At 38.7% G+C, this 17,819-nt stretch overlaps 2 protein-coding genes across 8 annotated transcripts; both read right to left on the bottom strand.

Annotated features, from left to right (window-relative positions):
- Nucleotides 1-665: 665 nt before the first annotated feature.
- LOC135161299 (armadillo segment polarity protein) lies at nt 666-9,061 on the bottom strand. Of its 7 annotated transcripts, none has more exons than XR_010298759.1 (8): nt 8,905-9,061; nt 5,632-6,990; nt 5,185-5,526; nt 4,938-5,102; nt 4,564-4,866; nt 3,559-3,655; nt 3,324-3,385; nt 1,956-2,032 (listed from the first exon to the last, which is right to left on the bottom strand). XR_010298759.1 is itself a non-coding variant. In XM_064118746.1 (7 exons), exons 2-7 carry the CDS (start codon nt 6,961-6,963, stop codon nt 1,845-1,847), a joined length of 2,427 nt encoding a protein of 808 aa, XP_063974816.1. In that variant the 5' UTR covers nt 6,964-6,990; nt 8,905-9,061; the 3' UTR covers nt 666-1,844. The 7 variants fall into 7 exon arrangements, 5 of the variants coding, with proteins under 5 accessions (XP_063974816.1, XP_063974817.1, XP_063974820.1 ...); XR_010298760.1 differs by having other exon boundaries at nt 1,957-2,032; nt 3,324-3,382; XM_064118746.1 differs by lacking the exon at nt 3,324-3,385 and having other exon boundaries at nt 666-2,032.
- Nucleotides 9,062-11,675: 2,614 nt separating this feature from the next.
- Nucleotides 11,676-14,343, bottom strand: LOC135161954 (ADP-ribosylation factor-like protein 13B). Its single transcript, XM_064119983.1, has 7 exons — nt 14,144-14,343; nt 14,015-14,085; nt 13,605-13,738; nt 13,391-13,506; nt 12,714-12,890; nt 12,223-12,437; nt 11,676-12,093 (listed from the first exon to the last, which is right to left on the bottom strand). Exons 1-7 carry the CDS (start codon nt 14,200-14,202, stop codon nt 11,795-11,797), a joined length of 1,071 nt encoding a protein of 356 aa, XP_063976053.1. The 5' UTR covers nt 14,203-14,343; the 3' UTR covers nt 11,676-11,794.
- Nucleotides 14,344-17,819: the final 3,476 nt, after the last annotated feature.

The raw sequence follows: 17,819 nt of genomic DNA, 5'->3' as shown, positions 1-17,819 counted from the left end.
ACGCGTTTGTCTGGGATTACAGAGGAGTCAAGAGTATTTGTCATTCAATAGCCTACTTCTCGAATAACGTTTCTAATAGAGTTGAGATGGCTGTGGGGGTGGGGTCGGAATGCCTGTATTGAATTTATTAGACACAGTTTTTGTCAACAAAAGGCTGATGAAATTTTTGCGCGAGGAATGGAGGAGTTCGAGGATAAATCATCCGATAGATAGAAAATGGTAAATTGTTTAAAATATCGTGCGGTCGATTTTCGATAAGTTAGAGTTTTCGGGGCTAATTATTATTAGAATTAATTCGCAGGACGGATGGATTTGGGAATTTAGAGTAGTTGGTATTTAGGGATGAATCATAAATGGGAATAGTTTGGTTTTTAAACATAAAATTAGTATAAAGAAATAAATATGCAACAAATTGTGGCATATAAAAAATTGTCAGTGGTGATTTGTTTACAGGTGAAAAAGCAGAAGAAAATCATCACTTAAGTGGAGGTGTGTTAAATGCTGGAAATATTAAAGATTATGTACATGTTATTAAAAATTGTTAAACAATAAAATTCGGTTTATTGTTTAGTGTTTGTTGACGGGTGTAGTGTCGTCGAGTGTTAATCACATATGTGAAAAAAATAATACTTCTTTTGCACGTGTGATTAAATGCAACAGTTAAATGGATTTTTTACGTTTTTATTTTATTCGTATTGACAAGTAAACGATACATATACCTGTACGAATTACATATTCCATTTTTTATTTGTTTTGTCGTTAAATCTAATTTACATTGACGACGCACGGATTTTCGAACAGTTGTTCCAAAAAATCCGCTCGGTGCAATTTTACCTACGTATTAATTAATGATAAATGAAATTAATATATATTTAATTTTAATTCATCTTGATTTGTGTTTTCTCCATTACTACCCTGTAAAATGTATAATGCGAAAAATCCATTGATATAATTATGTTTAATACGTGATTGTAATTAATTTAATTAATAGTCGAGCTGCACTAACACTTCAGGGGGACGAAAAATTGTATAAATAGTTTATCTTCATTTTCTCAAATTTCACGTGAAAACAGAATTATTTATTCTTATGGCCTGTGAATCTCCGTTTTTGTTAATGATTATCAAATGATTACTCATTTCAGTGTCGAATGATTTCTCGATAAAACAGTATCCAATTCTTACAATGCTATGATACGAAGATTTTTTCATTAACGGGATTATAGACAAATAAAAAATACACGAGACGTAATTTCTTTTTCCTCACTTTGTATAACAAATATTCTCTTATTTCAGTCGATTCTTTATCAATTGCAAAAGAAAATTCAACGAAAGATTGAATAAGAGCCTCACTTGTAGGCGTATCCTGCCCATTACACGAGAATTGGGTATATAATATATAATATAAAAATTAAAATACATAGAAAAAAATAATAGATTTTATCAGCCATTGGCTAAAGTAAAGAGTAATTCGTCGTTTTGTTGATGAATAAAATAACGATTTTTCATTGGGATATCTCAATTACATTTTAATTAATACTCGGGACAAATTGTTGAGAGTACACTTGACGTGTAAATTTACGGCTGAATGGAAATATGGAACCGTTGAATAATGAATGAGAGAATGCATTTCCCTTTGTTTAAAAAAAAACACTCTCGAAGTCAAGTGAAAATTATTTCTGTGTCTCAATCGATGATTTTTTATTCATGAACGTCATGCCAAATGAATTCAATAAAAAATACTATTTCACCCGGCCTTACCCCCCATTAATTTCGAGGAGAGCCCCCAACGCTGCCTGTGTCCACAGACATTTAAAGAGAGCTCTCCTTTTTGAATGGGGCTTTTTTTACAAGTCTGTGTCGTACCAGGCTGCGACTTGATTGTTGTCTTGCGGCGGCGCTGGAAGCTCAGCCAGATGATCAAAGCTCAAGTCACCCTCATGTGCCACATCCATAGCGTCCATAGCGCCATACGTTGAACCACCCCCTATTTCTAATCCTTGCATTGAGTCTATTGGTATCTGGTCATAACCGGCTAAGAAAAAAGAACAGAAAATTGTTGTTCATTATTTATTTAATCCATTTAATTTATGAAAGTATGAAATATAAATTTTTTTAACGGTAAAAGAGAGAATTTTCAATATGATAAAAGAAAAATTTGAAATTTAATGTAGATTATGAATACCTCAGAATCTTAAGAAGATACCGAACTTTCTAGTGAAAGCTCCTTTGTTAGTGTCAAAGTACTTCCCAAAATTTTTTTTTCTTGGTAATATTCTGAGATATTCCTCCTATAAGAAAGGGTGAAGCACGACGGACAGATGGGATGAGGATAGCCCAAAATTGAAGTTTCAGAGGCGTAAAACAAACAACTAAAAAGTGACACAAATATCGTAATGGACCGTCTTTAATGATCAATAATTCAGAACCTGTCCAGAGGAGTCTATTTTCTTTTTCATTCCAAAGCTTGAAAACAGAGTTTCGAAATGAAAAAAAAAATCTACGAATTTCACTCTGCACATCCGAAATGATTAATCATTGAAGACGATCTATTCAGTAAAATCGATAATCGATCGCGTTGAGTTGGGATTGCATTCTCCAAACTGCCATGAGAAAATCTCAAATCATTATTTTTCGAAAATTCATATTTCCCAGGGATTCTCAACCTCCTTTGCTTATTCACAGAAAGATCATATATCCCTCTTAGCTGGACTATAAAAAACCCTTTTCACATGGCAGTCGCAATCTTCAGGAGTTGCAGCCTGAAGATGAGCCAGAGGTAATGGTCCATTTTAAAGTGAAGCTTTATTGATTTTTTAGCTTCAACGAACATCTGACAGGTTGAAGGATGGGAGGGGAGGATTGGGGGCTTGAAAAAAGGGGGGAAGGGGAGATGGAGAGAAAGATGAAAGGCATGACGAACTACAAGCTCCACGTTTTGCAGTCTGTTGATTGCTCTTTCTGTGCGAGGGCTTTCGCCGGCCCTCAATCGGCTTTTGAAATTTCCTTTCCTTCGCATATTTATTTTCTCGATGGAAAGCACAAAAATTAAAGGATGACTGGTCCCTCCCGCCCCTCAATCCAAATTATTAATGTACCACATCAGCAGTCAAACACACATGCAGTGCAAGACAATTCTCATTGAAATAAAAAAATATTCAATAAATGAACAAATGACATTGAGCAATTAAAACTTGCGGAATTCACTAATTATTGCATGGATCGAATATTGTTGAAAATAAGCAACTGTCCACACTAAGATGACAAAAATACAAAAAAAATGTCAAGCATAAAAAAACACATTAGAAATTCAATTGATATTTCACCTATGATTCTCTTTAAGCTCTCGTTGCCATTTATTTTAGTATAAATTCCGTGGGTTATGCTGCTGTCAAAATAACACAATGTTAAATATATCCATGAGCATTGTTATTCAGCCGATGATTTGTTAGAATTTAATGAGGATTAGGTATGTTAAACGAGTCGATTTAATGTACAATTGGAAATTATTGATGTTCAATGAAATTATGTACAGCTCGATGAGATGGATATTTTCCTTACCTTGCGGCTGATAACCACGTCCACCGTGACTGCTGTGAACACTAGGAGGTCCCTGTCCATACATACCATCATAGCCTTGGTCAGGGCCGAGCATGTCCTGGAGATGATGTTGTAAAGGATAAAAAAAACTGAATATTCAACGAAAGTAAATACAACAAAGTCCGTCATTTACGCTCGTCTCAAAATTAATAAACAATAACATTCAAACTGATTAATTACGACGATCGATTAGGATTTCTCGATTGAGTGTATTGGAGATTGATTTGCAAAGATGATTCTTCATTTTCTAATAGATAGATAGATTTGATTCCAGATGCTTGATATGACTGGTGCTATTGTTTCTGATGGAAGTTTTTTCTTGTATCAGTATGTTCATTATGTTATACTTCTATATGTATCATACATGAACTGACTGAACAAATGCTTTTTTTTTTAATAAATCGAGAAACCCTACGCTGGATTAAGGCATGATTTAATAAACACGACAATGATGATGATTTGTTTGAACGATTAAAACGTTTGGAATGAAAAAATAAGCTATTCGGGCATGTTCGGAAAAGAGTAAACAGACTGAGAAATCGTGAATCCTTAACCATTTATGGACTGTTGGAAGCACATATAAGAACGATAAGGCATTCAATGAAACTTAGTGGTGATTGAATAATTTTGTTATCAACCCCTACCTTCAATTTCGTTGATTAAAAAATCTACTCTACAAACATTTAATTGAATTTCTACGTACAAGATAAGCTAAAAGATGTTCAGAATAAAATAAACTGGCACGAGATTTACCTACTGATATATTACGCTGGTGGAAAGCAAAATTTATATATTGAAAAATATTTCGATTAATCTTTAATATTTACTAGACAAATCTTCTTTTTCCATCAGTGTAATTCACCTAAATATACCATTCATAAGAACATTCCTCGAGCATAATGATAACAGCAGAATAATTACTCATAAGAAAGGAAGAATCAATTTAGGATGAATGTAATTCCTCACCTGTAGATCTGGACCCATTCCAAAGTCAGTGTTATTCCACATATTCGTGTCCTCACGGAATAATGAATTAGTCAACTCTAGGGAGAGACGTTTCTTGTAGTCCTGAGGCTTGTCCTCACTCATACGAAACAGGACAGCTGCTGCGTAGGTTGCGACACCCTCATTGCGAGAGTGAAGGAGTTCTGTGAGTGGTGCTGTTGCACCTTCTTGCTCTATCATTTCTGCCCCTTCCTTGTCATTGGCCAGTTCGCAGAGCACTCCAGCTGCCACACGTTGAATGTTCTCGATTTCATTGAACAGCAACTATTAAACAATATTAAAGCAATGAAAAATAATGTGACAGACTTCGTATATTCAAACAAAGTGAAACTTACCTGAACAAAGATTGGAATGACACTCTGAGCTCTTATAATAGCCCTATTATGTGATTCTCTGGCAAGAATATGAAGTGCGCCAACAGTCCCTTCAACGATCTCCTCCATACGAACACCATCGGCGTAAGCTTGCTGGCTTCCCATGCCCGTCACAGAGGCTCTTTGCTGTAAATCGATTAAACTCATGAAAATGTCCCCTGGCAGAGCATCAAAGCCCTATCAGTATAAATCGAAATAACCGAATTACCCTTTCTGTATCTTGGAATGCTCGACCAAGAAGCCTGACGAGATGATGAATGGCCCCATGTTCACGCAGGGGTGCGTGATTGGCTGGACACAGCGCCAGATTGCGAATCAATCCAATGACAGCTTTGACGAGTGGCCAGCGTGATGGTGGGTGAAGGAGCTTCACTATCACCTGAATGCCGTAATTAAGACGTACAGCATTCTGTGCCATTTCTGCCTCGACGTGACGTGAGGTCAGGTGGCGTAGGGCACAGACTGCTGGCTCTGTGATCTCCTCACGATCACCAGCGTTCACAATTGTACGCACGAGGGCATCAACACCCCCAACATTGCAAACTGTCGCCTAGAGGATTAGAGGAAAAAACAAAGAAGTTAAAGAAATTTTTGGAAGCTCGATTTTTGAAAACATAATTAGAAGAAAGTTCATCAATTTTCTGTAAATAATTACCTTGTTACGTTGATTATTGCACGTGAGATTGGAGAGAATTCCAGCTGCACAGGTAACGACATTGACGTCGTTGGAGGCAAGAACCTGGACTAATCCTTGGAGCAATCCCTCGAGTCCATCGACCTTGGTCCCGGCGTCTGAGAGATTTCGCAGGGTCCAGAGACAATTTTGCACGAGCCTCTGACTGGCATTACCCAGGTGCATGGCAAGTGCCTGCATGCCACCTGCATCGACAATGGCTGGTTTATTGCTGGAGCACACTGACAATACTTTCAATACCCTGGAAGTAGTCCAGAGAAGTTTCTCATAGTCATAAGATCTCATGATCCTCACAAGTTCTATGGGTCCCTGTGAAGCGAGAATAATGAGTTTGCTCTCCTGATTCCCATAGGCGAGAATCTGCAAACAATCTGTGACAATAGCCAGAAACTTGACATTATTACGTTGCAGCAATGCAACCATTTTCTGAAGTCCCCCAGCGAGGCGAACAGCCATTTTGGACCCATCCTGATGAAGCAGAAGATTATGAAGTGTGGTGATGGCGTAGAAAAGCACCGATTCGACACCGGAGCTGAGTAATTTCACGAGTGCAGGAATACCCCCACTCTTGAATATGGCGAGCAGTCCTTGTCTGTGATGAGATAAATTATGAAGTGTTCCCACAGCAGCTTTCGTCGACTCAAGATCATCGCTGTTGGAGATGGCTCTGACCAAGGCAGCCACCATCTGTGAGCTGTTCATGATGGCGTGACGAGAGGCCTCCTTCTTCGACAGCTGATGAACCATCATGGCTGCCTGTGACACCACCACCTGATCCTCATCGTTGAGGAGCTTGATGAGCTCGGGAATGGCACGCGTTGCCAGATCAGCGTCGTCCTGATAGTTTATCAGATTGACAACGGCGTGTTTGAGCATCTGGCTGGGCTCGGCGAGTCGTTGAACAGCTGTTGGCTGAGCAGGATCGAACTGCGTCGAGGGAATTTCAATGCCCTCTTCAAGAGTCTCGGGGAACATTGCTGCTCGCACACGCTGAGAACGTGTGTGGCTCAACTGTTGATTGACCTCGTCTATCTGGTCCTGGGTGAGGTTCTGGGTGAAGCCCTGGTCCAGGTCGAACATCAACTGGTCCCCCTCCATCTCGTCATCCTCCTTTCCGGAGAGTGAGGGGGCCTGGGTGGCTGCCCCAGAGTGAATTCCTGAATCACCCATGTAGGAATTCTGCTGCCACATGAGGGTTTGCTCTTTTGAGGAGCCCATCGGAAGGTCACAGGGACCCTGGTAATTACCGTGGGACACTGGTCGCGACTGATTCGATGAGATTGGGTAAGACATTGCTCCAACGGGTGACTCTGTCCACACCTGGAATTTTATATGGCTAGAGGACAAGCCCAACGTGGGGATCACGTTAGGGAGAATTTTTGGTTATTTCGCGGGGGCTTTTGGAAATTTTATTTATTTATTGGATATTAATAAATGAATATGGATATTTGTCAATATTTTATTGTAATATTATTTTTTTTAATCATCTAAATTCATTCAATTGCAGTCCATTTAATTTAAAGATGTTTTTAATAAAAATTAAATATGCATTTGGTTAGTTTAACATAGAGTTATGTTTTTCAAAAAAAATATCCGCCAAGCAGCCAAAAAATCTCCGAAAAGGGAAGTACTTCATAAAAAGTGGGAAACGTGTTTTACAGAACATTGTTTTTGTAAAAAAAATTCAAGAGTTACTTATCTGTTTAAAAAATCATTCATCTTCTAAAAATTCAGTCATCTTCCATAACCAACTAAAAAATTCTTTCACCAGCTTTAACTTAAAAAAACTAATAAAAATAATTTCAAAAAATAATTTCTCCCGCATTTAATAACGAAAGCACGCGACAATGATTCCATAGAAATTTTATGTTCAAAAATTCATCTCAGTAGTTGAATCAGATTGAATTTTATATAAAAATCTGGAAGTTCATGTTATTCAAAACTGTTTTCATAATGACTTTTTCATAGCCTTCACTGTGCTCCAAAAAAAGCATAAAAAATTCATCGTCTGTCCTCACTCATCAAAAACCGATTACAACCTGAATGTCGGACTTTTTTCCGTTTAATAACCGAAAAAAATGATAACGATTAGATAAAAAGATCGAATAAAATCTACGATCTGGTTAATCGTTATTACAACTGAATTTTCAAAGTTATTCTCAAGACATTGAACAGAACGAAAGTAACATTCAACCAAAATTCATAACTTAAAAAAAATTGTGATTAAAAAGGAAATAAAAATTCATAACAAAACAAAATTATTCACAAAATTAAAGTTAGCATGCCCATATTGGATTAATTTATTTATTGTTTAATTATTGGAAATGGGTTCTTTCAAATAAAAGATTAGTCCACATAAATCAAAGCTTTTGGCACATGCACACACTTCAAGTTCCTCGGAAGAACTAGCCCCAGAAACAAAAATTCCGAAGTCTGAGACTTTAACAGGAACCTATAAGGTATCTATTAATTAAACAATGTCTAGACTAAAATCAAATGTCCAAACACCGCTCGTCGCTGGTTTCCGAATAAATCGATACCGATTAGATAAAAAATTCCGCACGAACCGTAGCGAAATCAATGAACCCATCACGAGAGCCACGCAATTACGTACCCTGGAACCTCAGCTAATCCTCCCCCGAAGCCCACAAAGGTTAATACCTCAAACAATAAACACTTCCTCAGGCGTTCCTCCGACTTCCCATGCTGGCTGGCTCTCTAGCTCGCGTCCAGACGACGACCTGACACTCGTTCTAACCCTCCACCACTGCCAGCGAAAATATTGCACTAGGTCCGCGAATGTTTCCCAAAAAATCGAGTTAAAGTGAAAATAAAAAAAAAATGGGAAAACCTCGCGCATGAACCGACGCTAGTCTGTTTTATTTTCCCCTCCAGTGTCCGGAAAAGGGAAGAAAATAGACTGCAGAGACCACTGAACCCTTGACGAGGCAGTGGGACACACCACCCCGAATAAAATTTATTTATCACTGTATCCCGAATGAAAGAGACGCGTAACAGTTATGTATGAGGACAATAAAGGGCCTGGAAGTGTAATGCATCACCATTTTCTGACAATCCCTGGGCGCTGGCGTCAGAGCTCAAGAGTCTCATGGTACAATAGGGAAGCGAGCAGGGGGATACGATAGCACTTTGACACACCCCAAGCGTAAACACAGCTTCAAAATACCCAGAGATGCCAAAATTATCAACATTCCATCCGTTAATATGACTCACCGTTTTAACTCGTATTGAACTATTCCCTTTTTCTGATAACTCGATTGTGAGATGCGGTGGAATGAGTCACAAGCACTAGCACAACACGTATCCGATCAACTTTCGCCTACTGCGTCCACGGCATTTCACGGGGATTCGTCAACTAAAAGATGGCGGATGAGAGTCACTTCGGGGGGAACCACGACCCGACGCCACTCGCGGAGCGGCGAGAAAGTTTTTTAGTTAATGCGCGGTCATTGCGCGTGGGGGAGGCAGCACTTATCGAGGTGAGGGAGACACCTGTTGGGCAATGATGAGCTTCGGGTCTAGTCGGTCTAACTCGGGAGGCTCGGCACCTTCCCCCCCGTCGCACATGCGCGTTAACCCTTTTTTTGGCGCTCTAACTGTTGCACGCCATGTTTGTCGCTCCTCCACCGCTGCGAAGTAGTGCTATTGTGCCAGTGTTTTTTTATCGAGTTCAACAGACAAACATCGAGTGATTATTAGTGTAATTAGTGCGGTTCATTCGCCAGTTATCTAGTCACTTTGTTCCTTGATATATTAGAGTCAAAAGTGAACCAAATTGTGCTGTTGTGTCGTCAGTTCAGTGCATTTTTATTCCGACTAATTTACAGTGCGTCATTTGTTGTTGTTGTTCCTTTGTTCGACATCAGGAATCGTCTGAGATCGGGGTAAGTACAGAATTGTTTTGTATTTAAGGTATTTGTTGACAATTGGCATCATCCCGGTGTTATTTACGTTACAACGGCGAAATGCTGGACTCTCGATTTCGGGACATATTCGCCGTTAATAAATTAAGAAATTAATATGCCGCGACGCCGCGGCAGCCATGCATCCACAGGACTATTGTCTCTATGCAAAATGGCTATTCTTTACGACTAAATAAGTCATAACAAAGGGGGTTCTTTCAGAGGAGTCGCTAAGCCAAAGTGATTCTTTTAATTACAAGCAAAATAATTTTTTGATACCGGTGAAATCCATTTTCGACATGTGGGCATCGTAAGTGCACACAATTTGCTTTTTATCGTAAATAAAATTATTTTTACTGCAAGTAGAAAAATCCGTGGGGTCACGTGACACCTCTGGAAGACTCCCTTGAGTTATGTGGGATGAATAAAGTATTAAAACTTGGGTTATCTGGGATAAATAAATTATTAAAAATAATTGGGGATAAGTGGGGTAAAATAGAACGTCTTGAATTGTCAATAACTCGGAATTCACGTGTTATGAATTCCATATTATCCATTATTACAGATTACATTTACCAACCTTTTCGTATACAGACTCAAAATTTGTACATATTCAAATATATTTGAAATATCCGCGTGCGGAGGGATACATTATGTACCGAACACGCTTGCGCGACCAGTGGAGAGGATCCTCGGGACCCGGGGGAGAGATTATAGGGGAGATTGCTGACGCTTGTGGAGTGGCTTCAACCGCAAAATTTCGTAGCGGTGGCGCATGAACTAGGGTGGTGAACGTGCCTGTTGGTAAGGCATTACCACGGAGTACGTGGGGTTCTTCCAGGGCAATTCCAAAATCGATTTATCCGTTTTTCGCGGCTCCTAGACCTCCCAGAGCAAAAAGGCCCGGATTTTGCATCATACCGTTTTTCGTCTATATCTTTGGAAATAGTATAGTTAGGGCAATTTGGCCGACGCCATTCGATTCGTGAAACGATTACCGATTTTTCAAGGACTCCGGGAGTTTTCTACATCCCGTTTTGACGGTTTTCACATTTTCTTTGCCAAAAGCCTCCCACCCACCCAGTTATCTCTTTTTTATTTGTGAAATATGAGGATCGCGATTACAATAGCCAATTATTAAAAGGAAAAATAACAGACCTGATTAGTTTGAAATGGAGTCCTTTCTCATAAGAATAAACTAGTTCGACCAAAGATCCATAAAATTGATCAAATAGAAAATTCAAAACGTTAAAAAAATCCAAACATTCATAATAGAGAATTAATGCGCCCAGTACTTGATCATTTTGCTGTATGTTAACTATATTTTTGCAACATAAATTATTGTCACCCAGTGAAACGAGCTTGCGTGGGTGTCGATATCCCGTCGATATATTTTCCCAGTCAACTAAAATCATAAAATGCTTCTCCGTTCGATGATTTTCACTCGCTGTCTCCCACAAAAGCATTCGCATAATTATATGTCTGTTAACGAATGAACTATCACCACAGCCAAGTAGGTACACGTGATTTATGTGATGTTCTCTTATTTGAGAGGGGTATGGAGCATACTTACGAGTGTGCACACGCCCGTATTTCTGATAAGTGTCTCCGATAATATGCTAATAATGATTTGTGGTTGACACACAACTTCCGCGTTAATCCAATTAAATGGCTAAAGCCGATTTTCTACGAATTATTTTATGATTCCGGAATTCGGAATATTAAATATAAATTGAAAATCGGGTAAATAAATCATGAAATGTCTGTTCAGCACGTGGCGCTGAAACTGACTGGGGAATGCTGCACTTCTTATAAAAATAATATATTATTTTACACGCGAGAAAAGGGGATATACTGTTATATCGAGGAATTAATTACTGACAGGAGTAGATCGTTGTTCTAGTTTTCAAGATAATTATAATTCATCAAGATTTAGATTTCCAAAGCAACAAAAGACAGCTCCCTCAAAAAGAGATTAATATTCGAACTGATTAATCTCGTTTTCGTTTTACTTAATAGACTTATTCAGTTTCTTTAATTGAGGATTGGAAGGGTGATACGTAATAATATTAATACGAGCGGAGTAACGTTTTTTTGTTCAATAAATTACCATATTTGGAAGAATACATTATTTATCGATGAAGTAGATACACTCTTAACAGGTACAAACGATAGTTGATCAGTATAAAAGACTGGTATTGTCACTGGGGCACTTGACCGGGTATGTTTTGTACAAGTGTGATGCCATTGGTCTTTGCTGGGGCCGTAAAGGGTCGAGGATGCTTCTGTCGGTTGATTTGTTGAGTCATTAGGGCTAGGGGATCCAGCGTCACAAGGGCCACTTGGTCATTGTTTCCGTTCACAGGGAAGACCTCAACGTTCTCAATCTCCCGATGATTCAGTACAACTTCCGATCGACTCTTCGGTTGATCTGGGGGCATCGGTGCTGTTTTGTTCTTGGGTAGAAATTTTTTTAGCTTTTTCGGTGGCTTTTCAATCTCTGCAAAACCAAATTATGTCGCTAAGTGGGTGATAGTTGATGTTTGGAATTTTTCGATTGATAGGCAAAGGACATAAAGGGAAAATTTGATTTAGAGAGTTATTGTTAATTACTGAGTATGTTACTCACGATTAGTATGATTTACTGAAACTGATTTGCTGCTCTGCGCATTCGCCACAAGCTGGCCGATCGGCTTGAATGGATTTGATCGGATCGAAGCTCTTGATGGGGTCATTGAGATTATGGAGGGCCTGGGATGATTATTTACAGGTGGAGGAGTTTGAGATATCTTCACACGATCATCGAGGACGGAATAGTTTTTCGATATCGTATCCAAAAGCCATCTAAAAATAAATAGTATCCGTTTTATCGTCTCATCGGTGTCACAAGCGTAATTCGATTTACTTCAATCACTTGTTCAATTTACGAATCGGCAGAATATATTTTAACGATTGAAAATTCCATCAAATAACTTCGTGAAAGCCTTAAAACTTTTCAAAAAATCGTTATCAATAATCTAAAGGTCTCAATTTCAGTCGCGAATAAATATTGTACGCGATCGAAGAGCGATACTCACTTTTTTTTAATGCAAATATAATTGGAAAATATAAATTTCTCACTTGTAACCGTTTGCGATTCCCATTGTATAACCGAGCTTGGGATCTTCGGGAAGAGTGGAAGTACATATTTCCACTCTCGTTGGACATTTCATGGCGTTGGCAGCGTGTTCCACGTCCAGATTTTCGACGACGTCTAGTTCGTCAATGGCACCGGGGACGTCTTGTTTATTCGCCAGTCTAAAAATTTAAATTCATATCAGACATTCATGTCCATTTGTAATAATTCAGTAGCAGTAAAACGAGATGAGTCGATTTTGGTGATTGACCAGTCTTTGAGAAATATCTCAGAAACTAAGGAACTTAGCAAAATTTTTACTGAAACCTTTTTTGTGGAGCGGATGGAGTGCTACAACAAATGTAATAACAATAATTTTGCTATCTCCCTTAGATTCAGAGCTATTGTTCGTAAACAAGTTATCTCGGTTGACAATTTTGTTACTGAATTATAACGTGAGAACTTGATGAAGCTGAGTACCAGTGCCTTTCCTTATTTCATTTTCAAAATTTATAATAATTATCAGAAAAGCATTTCCTTGATTCCAACAACATTCACTTGTTGAATTAGATTGGTGCGTACAAGAGAAAATAGTTTTAGTGACTTTGCGATGCTATCACTCAGTGCAAGTGTTTCAAACAAAATATATTAACATGGAAAATGTTACGGTAAGTAATCTCACAATAATATTGGCTTTCCCGCAATATGCTCGTTGGCTATTAATTCACCAAATACTATTTTACTTTCGCTTAGTCTGGATATGTCACTAGCATCCACCACATAAATTAGACCATGAATCTAGAAGAAAATGCATTCAAAGGCTCATGAAGATTTATCAATGATGAGCATAAAATACTTGCGATGAAGATTAAATTATTGAATATGCGTTTACTCACGTCATGATAGTATCTTTTCCAAATGGCCCTGATCTGTGCTGCCCCACCGATGTCATAAACCCTGATTATGAATGATTTATGCCTCAGGGACACGACTCTGAAGCCCATTGTGGGCATGACATTGGGATCGAACTCTGGAAAGTTGAATCGATTAATTCGCACGGTTTCGCGAGTCAATATATTTCTCACAGTAATTCCGACAAAACATCTTCTTGATAAAATAAGTTTGTGACAAAAAAAAAATTATTTTTTTTGTAACAAAATGACAAGGGAATAATTACTTGAAGTCAGGGAATTTTTTGGGAAAATAATTCGGAAAATTATTTTGCTGGAATATTTTGTGGAATTTTATTATCATTATAGGAGCGATCGATTTGTAGTGATGTTTCTATAGAAAATTGGGAATTTACCGTTGCTCAGGCGATTCAGGACTGTTGTTTTACCCGCATTGTCCAGTCCGCTCATCATCAATACAATGCTCCTGGGAAAGGGAAACAATTTAAATAATTGGAAATTTGGTGCATTTAATTTACTGTTACTTTCTGTTGCTGCCTCTGTGTGTTAATTTATCCATTAAAAATCTCAGACAGTTTCCCATTTTCACACTTTGTCACACTACATCACTGCGGACTTATGTTTGTAAGCAATGATCCGCCATGTTGTACACAAATATTTGACAAGCGAGCAGTGACGTTTCGTGGATAATTGTAGTCTAATACCGACGGGAGATAATTTACTCGCTGAATATTGATCTCTCGTGAAGTTTCATCGCGGGGCACGGAGGTGGCAGCACGCGGTGCATTCACGGCTTGCGAAAAATTTGGATAAAAAAATTACGAGTACATTTACGGGTATAATGGAGTGCTACATTGTTTTAAAATTTGGGTGATAAATATTTCGCATAAATTTCAGAATATCTGAGGGAAAATTTCAAGATCAGAGTAAAAATTTTCCTAAAATGAAGTAAATTTCCTCACAAATAAAATCGAATTTATTTTTTTCTGTAATTTTCCCTTTGATAACTGAACAAGATAATCACAAAAGCATCTCTACTCCTTTACTCACCTTTAATTAATTGATTAATTCTGTTCATATGTTTCTCGTGTTTTCACCGGTTGGGCGTTGAATTGCTGAATTATTAAATCCTCTGTTCATGAGTAATATTTTACAGAATACTACCGATTTATTATACTTTCAAAAGCAAAAATTGCTGGATGTTCACCAATTCTTCATGAAACTTTGTTGACAACACAATTTTCGCTGTTTTTCTTCGTAAATTGCATTAAAACTTTCCTTCTAAATCAGTAAAACGAGAAAAATTGTAGTTAGACCTGCAAAAATCGCAATTGCATCTCAAAAATCAGCGACGACGACAGAGAAAAATCTTCCAAAATCTACCTGGCGGAAGGGTTCAAATATTCTCCCATACGCGTAAAGAAATTTGAAAAATTAGATCTCTAAAGGAACAAAATGACAATCAACTACTTTCTAGATCAAGTTTTGTTGGAAAAATTTAACTTGGGTAGCTTTTATGATGAAACTAACATTCGTCCCTTGTCCCACCCCCTGGAGGTCTAATTTTTCCCTAAAATTTCTTCCCTATGCTCCTTCGCATCTCTCGATAATGCTACCGAAAATTCCAGGCAAATTGTCTCTCCGTTCTGCGAATGAAATCAATTAGAGTTGAAGCAAAACGCTTGTTAAGTTTTATTTACCTTTGAAACTTTAATTTTAGTTCTAGACATTTTAATGCATTCTAGTGTAATCCCACCGGGCCAGCAAGCCAACAGGGTTAGGCAAGTGGCAGGGGGTGGAGGGGCGGGGGGGATTGGACCCCCGCGGGGGCCGGGATATGCGCAACTTCGGATGTTACGAGGATCTACCGTCGGGCTTGGAAAACCAACTCTCGTTCAATTACATGAGCGTGGCGAGTGCCACACGTTCGGACCAATGTGCGCTTGGTCTTGCCGTTTATAGCCCATCCCCTTCACCCCTCCGAATGGCTCGACTTTCGTTACGATTTACTGCCTTTCTTCCGTTTACCGTGAGGATTTTCGTAGCCCTTTACCGTGGGTAGGTTGTACGATGGTGGCCAGAGGCATAAGATTCTACGATTATACTGGCATGAAGGTGAATTTCCACCCTGGCATTGTGATACTTTTAGACTTGGGGGAAAATACCGGTCTTGTACTAACAGTCCTCGGTCACTGCACGAAAACTCTATTGAAATGGAATGAGGGAGAGGGAAGGAAGATGAATACCAGCAAATATCGACTAGCACTTTTAGTTTTTTTCCAATTGTGATTGTGTGTTTGTTTATTTATTCTGAGCTGTTTAGGCGAAAAAAAATTGAAAGATTTTACGTGAACGATGAATTGTCTGGAAAAACTCCTTAAAATGAATGATATTAATCAGAATCGAACATGCAGTTGCTATTTGAACGAGCACTTTGTGCTTGCGAGTTGCAGGAATGAGGTTGAAAGCTCGAATTGTCAAATTTTCGGCGGCGAAACGTCGGGGCAACGTTGAATCCAAACGTTAGATAAATCCGTCAGTCAAAGACGTCGTGAATTATGGCCGCGAAAGTCTTAAAACTAATAAAAAGCTCATGTCAAACGAAGCATATCAAAGCTCTGTAGGTCAACTCCGGAAGAACGAGATGTGGCCTTTAAATGGTACCCAAAATGTCCCAAATGTCGACGGTAGTGACGCGTCCTCGGATATGTCTCCCCCTGCCGTTGAATAAATATATCTCCCGTAATTTTGATAAGAAAAGACATAACAGATATCTGCACACGCGCAACGAATTCTCATTCCGAAGAGTTATACAGCTAAAATGGATAGTAACAGTGCGCCCCAGCCAAACAAAAGACGCCCCCGTCACTACCCATGATGGACGCCTTCATGAAACGACCCTATGGAGTACCGTACATCACTTTTATGACTACCGTCCTCATTTTCATATTTCATATTTACATTTCTAGTCCACCGTAAATCACACAATTTATGGGTAATTAGACCTTTGTGCGTTTGGCCGACGAGAAGGGTACGGGGCTTATCGAACCTAACGAGAATAAGGGGTGGCTAGAATTGTGGCTTTCATCCCCATTCCTCGTGGGTAACCTTTTGAGGAGCATAAGGGAAGTGACTGGTAACCCTGACCCCTCGCACGAGCCCTTCAAAGTATCAAAAATTTTCGCGTAGATAGAAAACAACAGAGGGAGAAAAAATTGTTCAAAAATATCAACAAAATAATTAGTTAATGAATGAATTATCCAATGAAAAACATATCCTCACAGTTAACTATAAATTTCGTTGGTATTCCACGTAGGATTCATTGACTCTGAACCCTGGCTGACCATCGGCAAGTAATTGGCGATGATTGGACGATGTCGGCGAAGGTTCAGTCGTTTTCTATTAACAAAATACTTAATTTAGTATTGTAATCCGAACATATCAAGATGAATTTATTTAGGTCATTTCAAATAAATCATTGGTCTAACTGTAGTATTAGCTCTTCCAGAATGTCCTGCCAAAAACAAATAGAGTCATGTACGACATGACATTGTTGACATTTATCAGGGCATAACAGGACTATTTCGAGTTGTACTCTTTTTCGACATGTCGTAATCACTCTTGACGATAGTACACAAGTCGTTGGAAAGATATTACAGCCTCGTAAAAGGTTGCGGCGTTATAATATTCAACGATGCGTTTTAATGACACACGCAGGTGCGAACAGCCACATCTTACCATTTTGTTATATTCCCGATGGATTACGACGACGAGCGTCTAGGCTGGTTAATGACTGTTCAACTTGCTCAATGGGCTATTTCTGTCATCAAGGGGAGGGGGGGCACAGTGAGAGGAAGGGTTGAAGATACAGGCGTTGTTGTTGGAAATGAGTCATTTGGGTTATTTGCTAATGACTTTCGGGTGTTATCCGGTTATTTGAGGTATTTATTATGTGGAAAATAGATGGAGATAAATTTTTTACGTGTTATAATACGACGATGACAGTATTCAATTCGAAATGGCATATTAATACTCTGCCCTGCGCGGGATAGGGTAACATAACACGGAAAATTAAAAAATTACGAAATGAAAATTAAAAAAGAATGTTAAGTCAAATCCAATAAAAATTATGAGTCGCAACTAAAGTATTATGTCTCCGTCAATCTTTACGTAGAGTACCGTAAAAATGAGTTGTCAGTT

This window comes from Diachasmimorpha longicaudata, chromosome 4 (genome assembly GCF_034640455.1).
Source record: "Diachasmimorpha longicaudata isolate KC_UGA_2023 chromosome 4, iyDiaLong2, whole genome shotgun sequence".
Lineage (NCBI taxonomy): Eukaryota > Metazoa > Arthropoda > Insecta > Hymenoptera > Braconidae > Diachasmimorpha > Diachasmimorpha longicaudata.
This window is presented reverse-complemented; position numbering and strand designations above follow the sequence as displayed.

What these genes read in the sequence shown, in the direction of transcription:
- LOC135161299 (XM_064118746.1), bottom strand. Translation starts at nt 6,963, where the DNA reads ATGTCTTACCCAATCTCATCGAATCAGTCGCGACCAGTGTCCCACGGT. An exon ending in GCAATAATCAACGTAACAAG is followed by an intron (nt 5,527 to 5,631) that starts GTAATTATTTAC and finishes CTAATCCTCTAG; the next exon opens with GCGACAGTTTGCAATGTTGG. An exon ending in GAATGGGTCCAGATCTACAG is followed by an intron (nt 3,656 to 4,563) that starts GTGAGGAATTAC and finishes CATCATCTCCAG; the next exon opens with GACATGCTCGGCCCTGACCA.
- LOC135161954 (XM_064119983.1), bottom strand. Translation starts at nt 14,202, where the DNA reads ATGGGAAACTGTCTGAGATTTTTAATGGATAAATTAACACACAGAGGC. An exon ending in CCTGAATCGCCTGAGCAACG is followed by an intron (nt 13,739 to 14,014) that starts GTAAATTCCCAA and finishes TCAACTTTCCAG; the next exon opens with AGTTCGATCCCAATGTCATG. An exon ending in GGAAAAGATACTATCATGAC is followed by an intron (nt 13,507 to 13,604) that starts GTGAGTAAACGC and finishes ATTTTCTTCTAG; the next exon opens with ATTCATGGTCTAATTTATGT.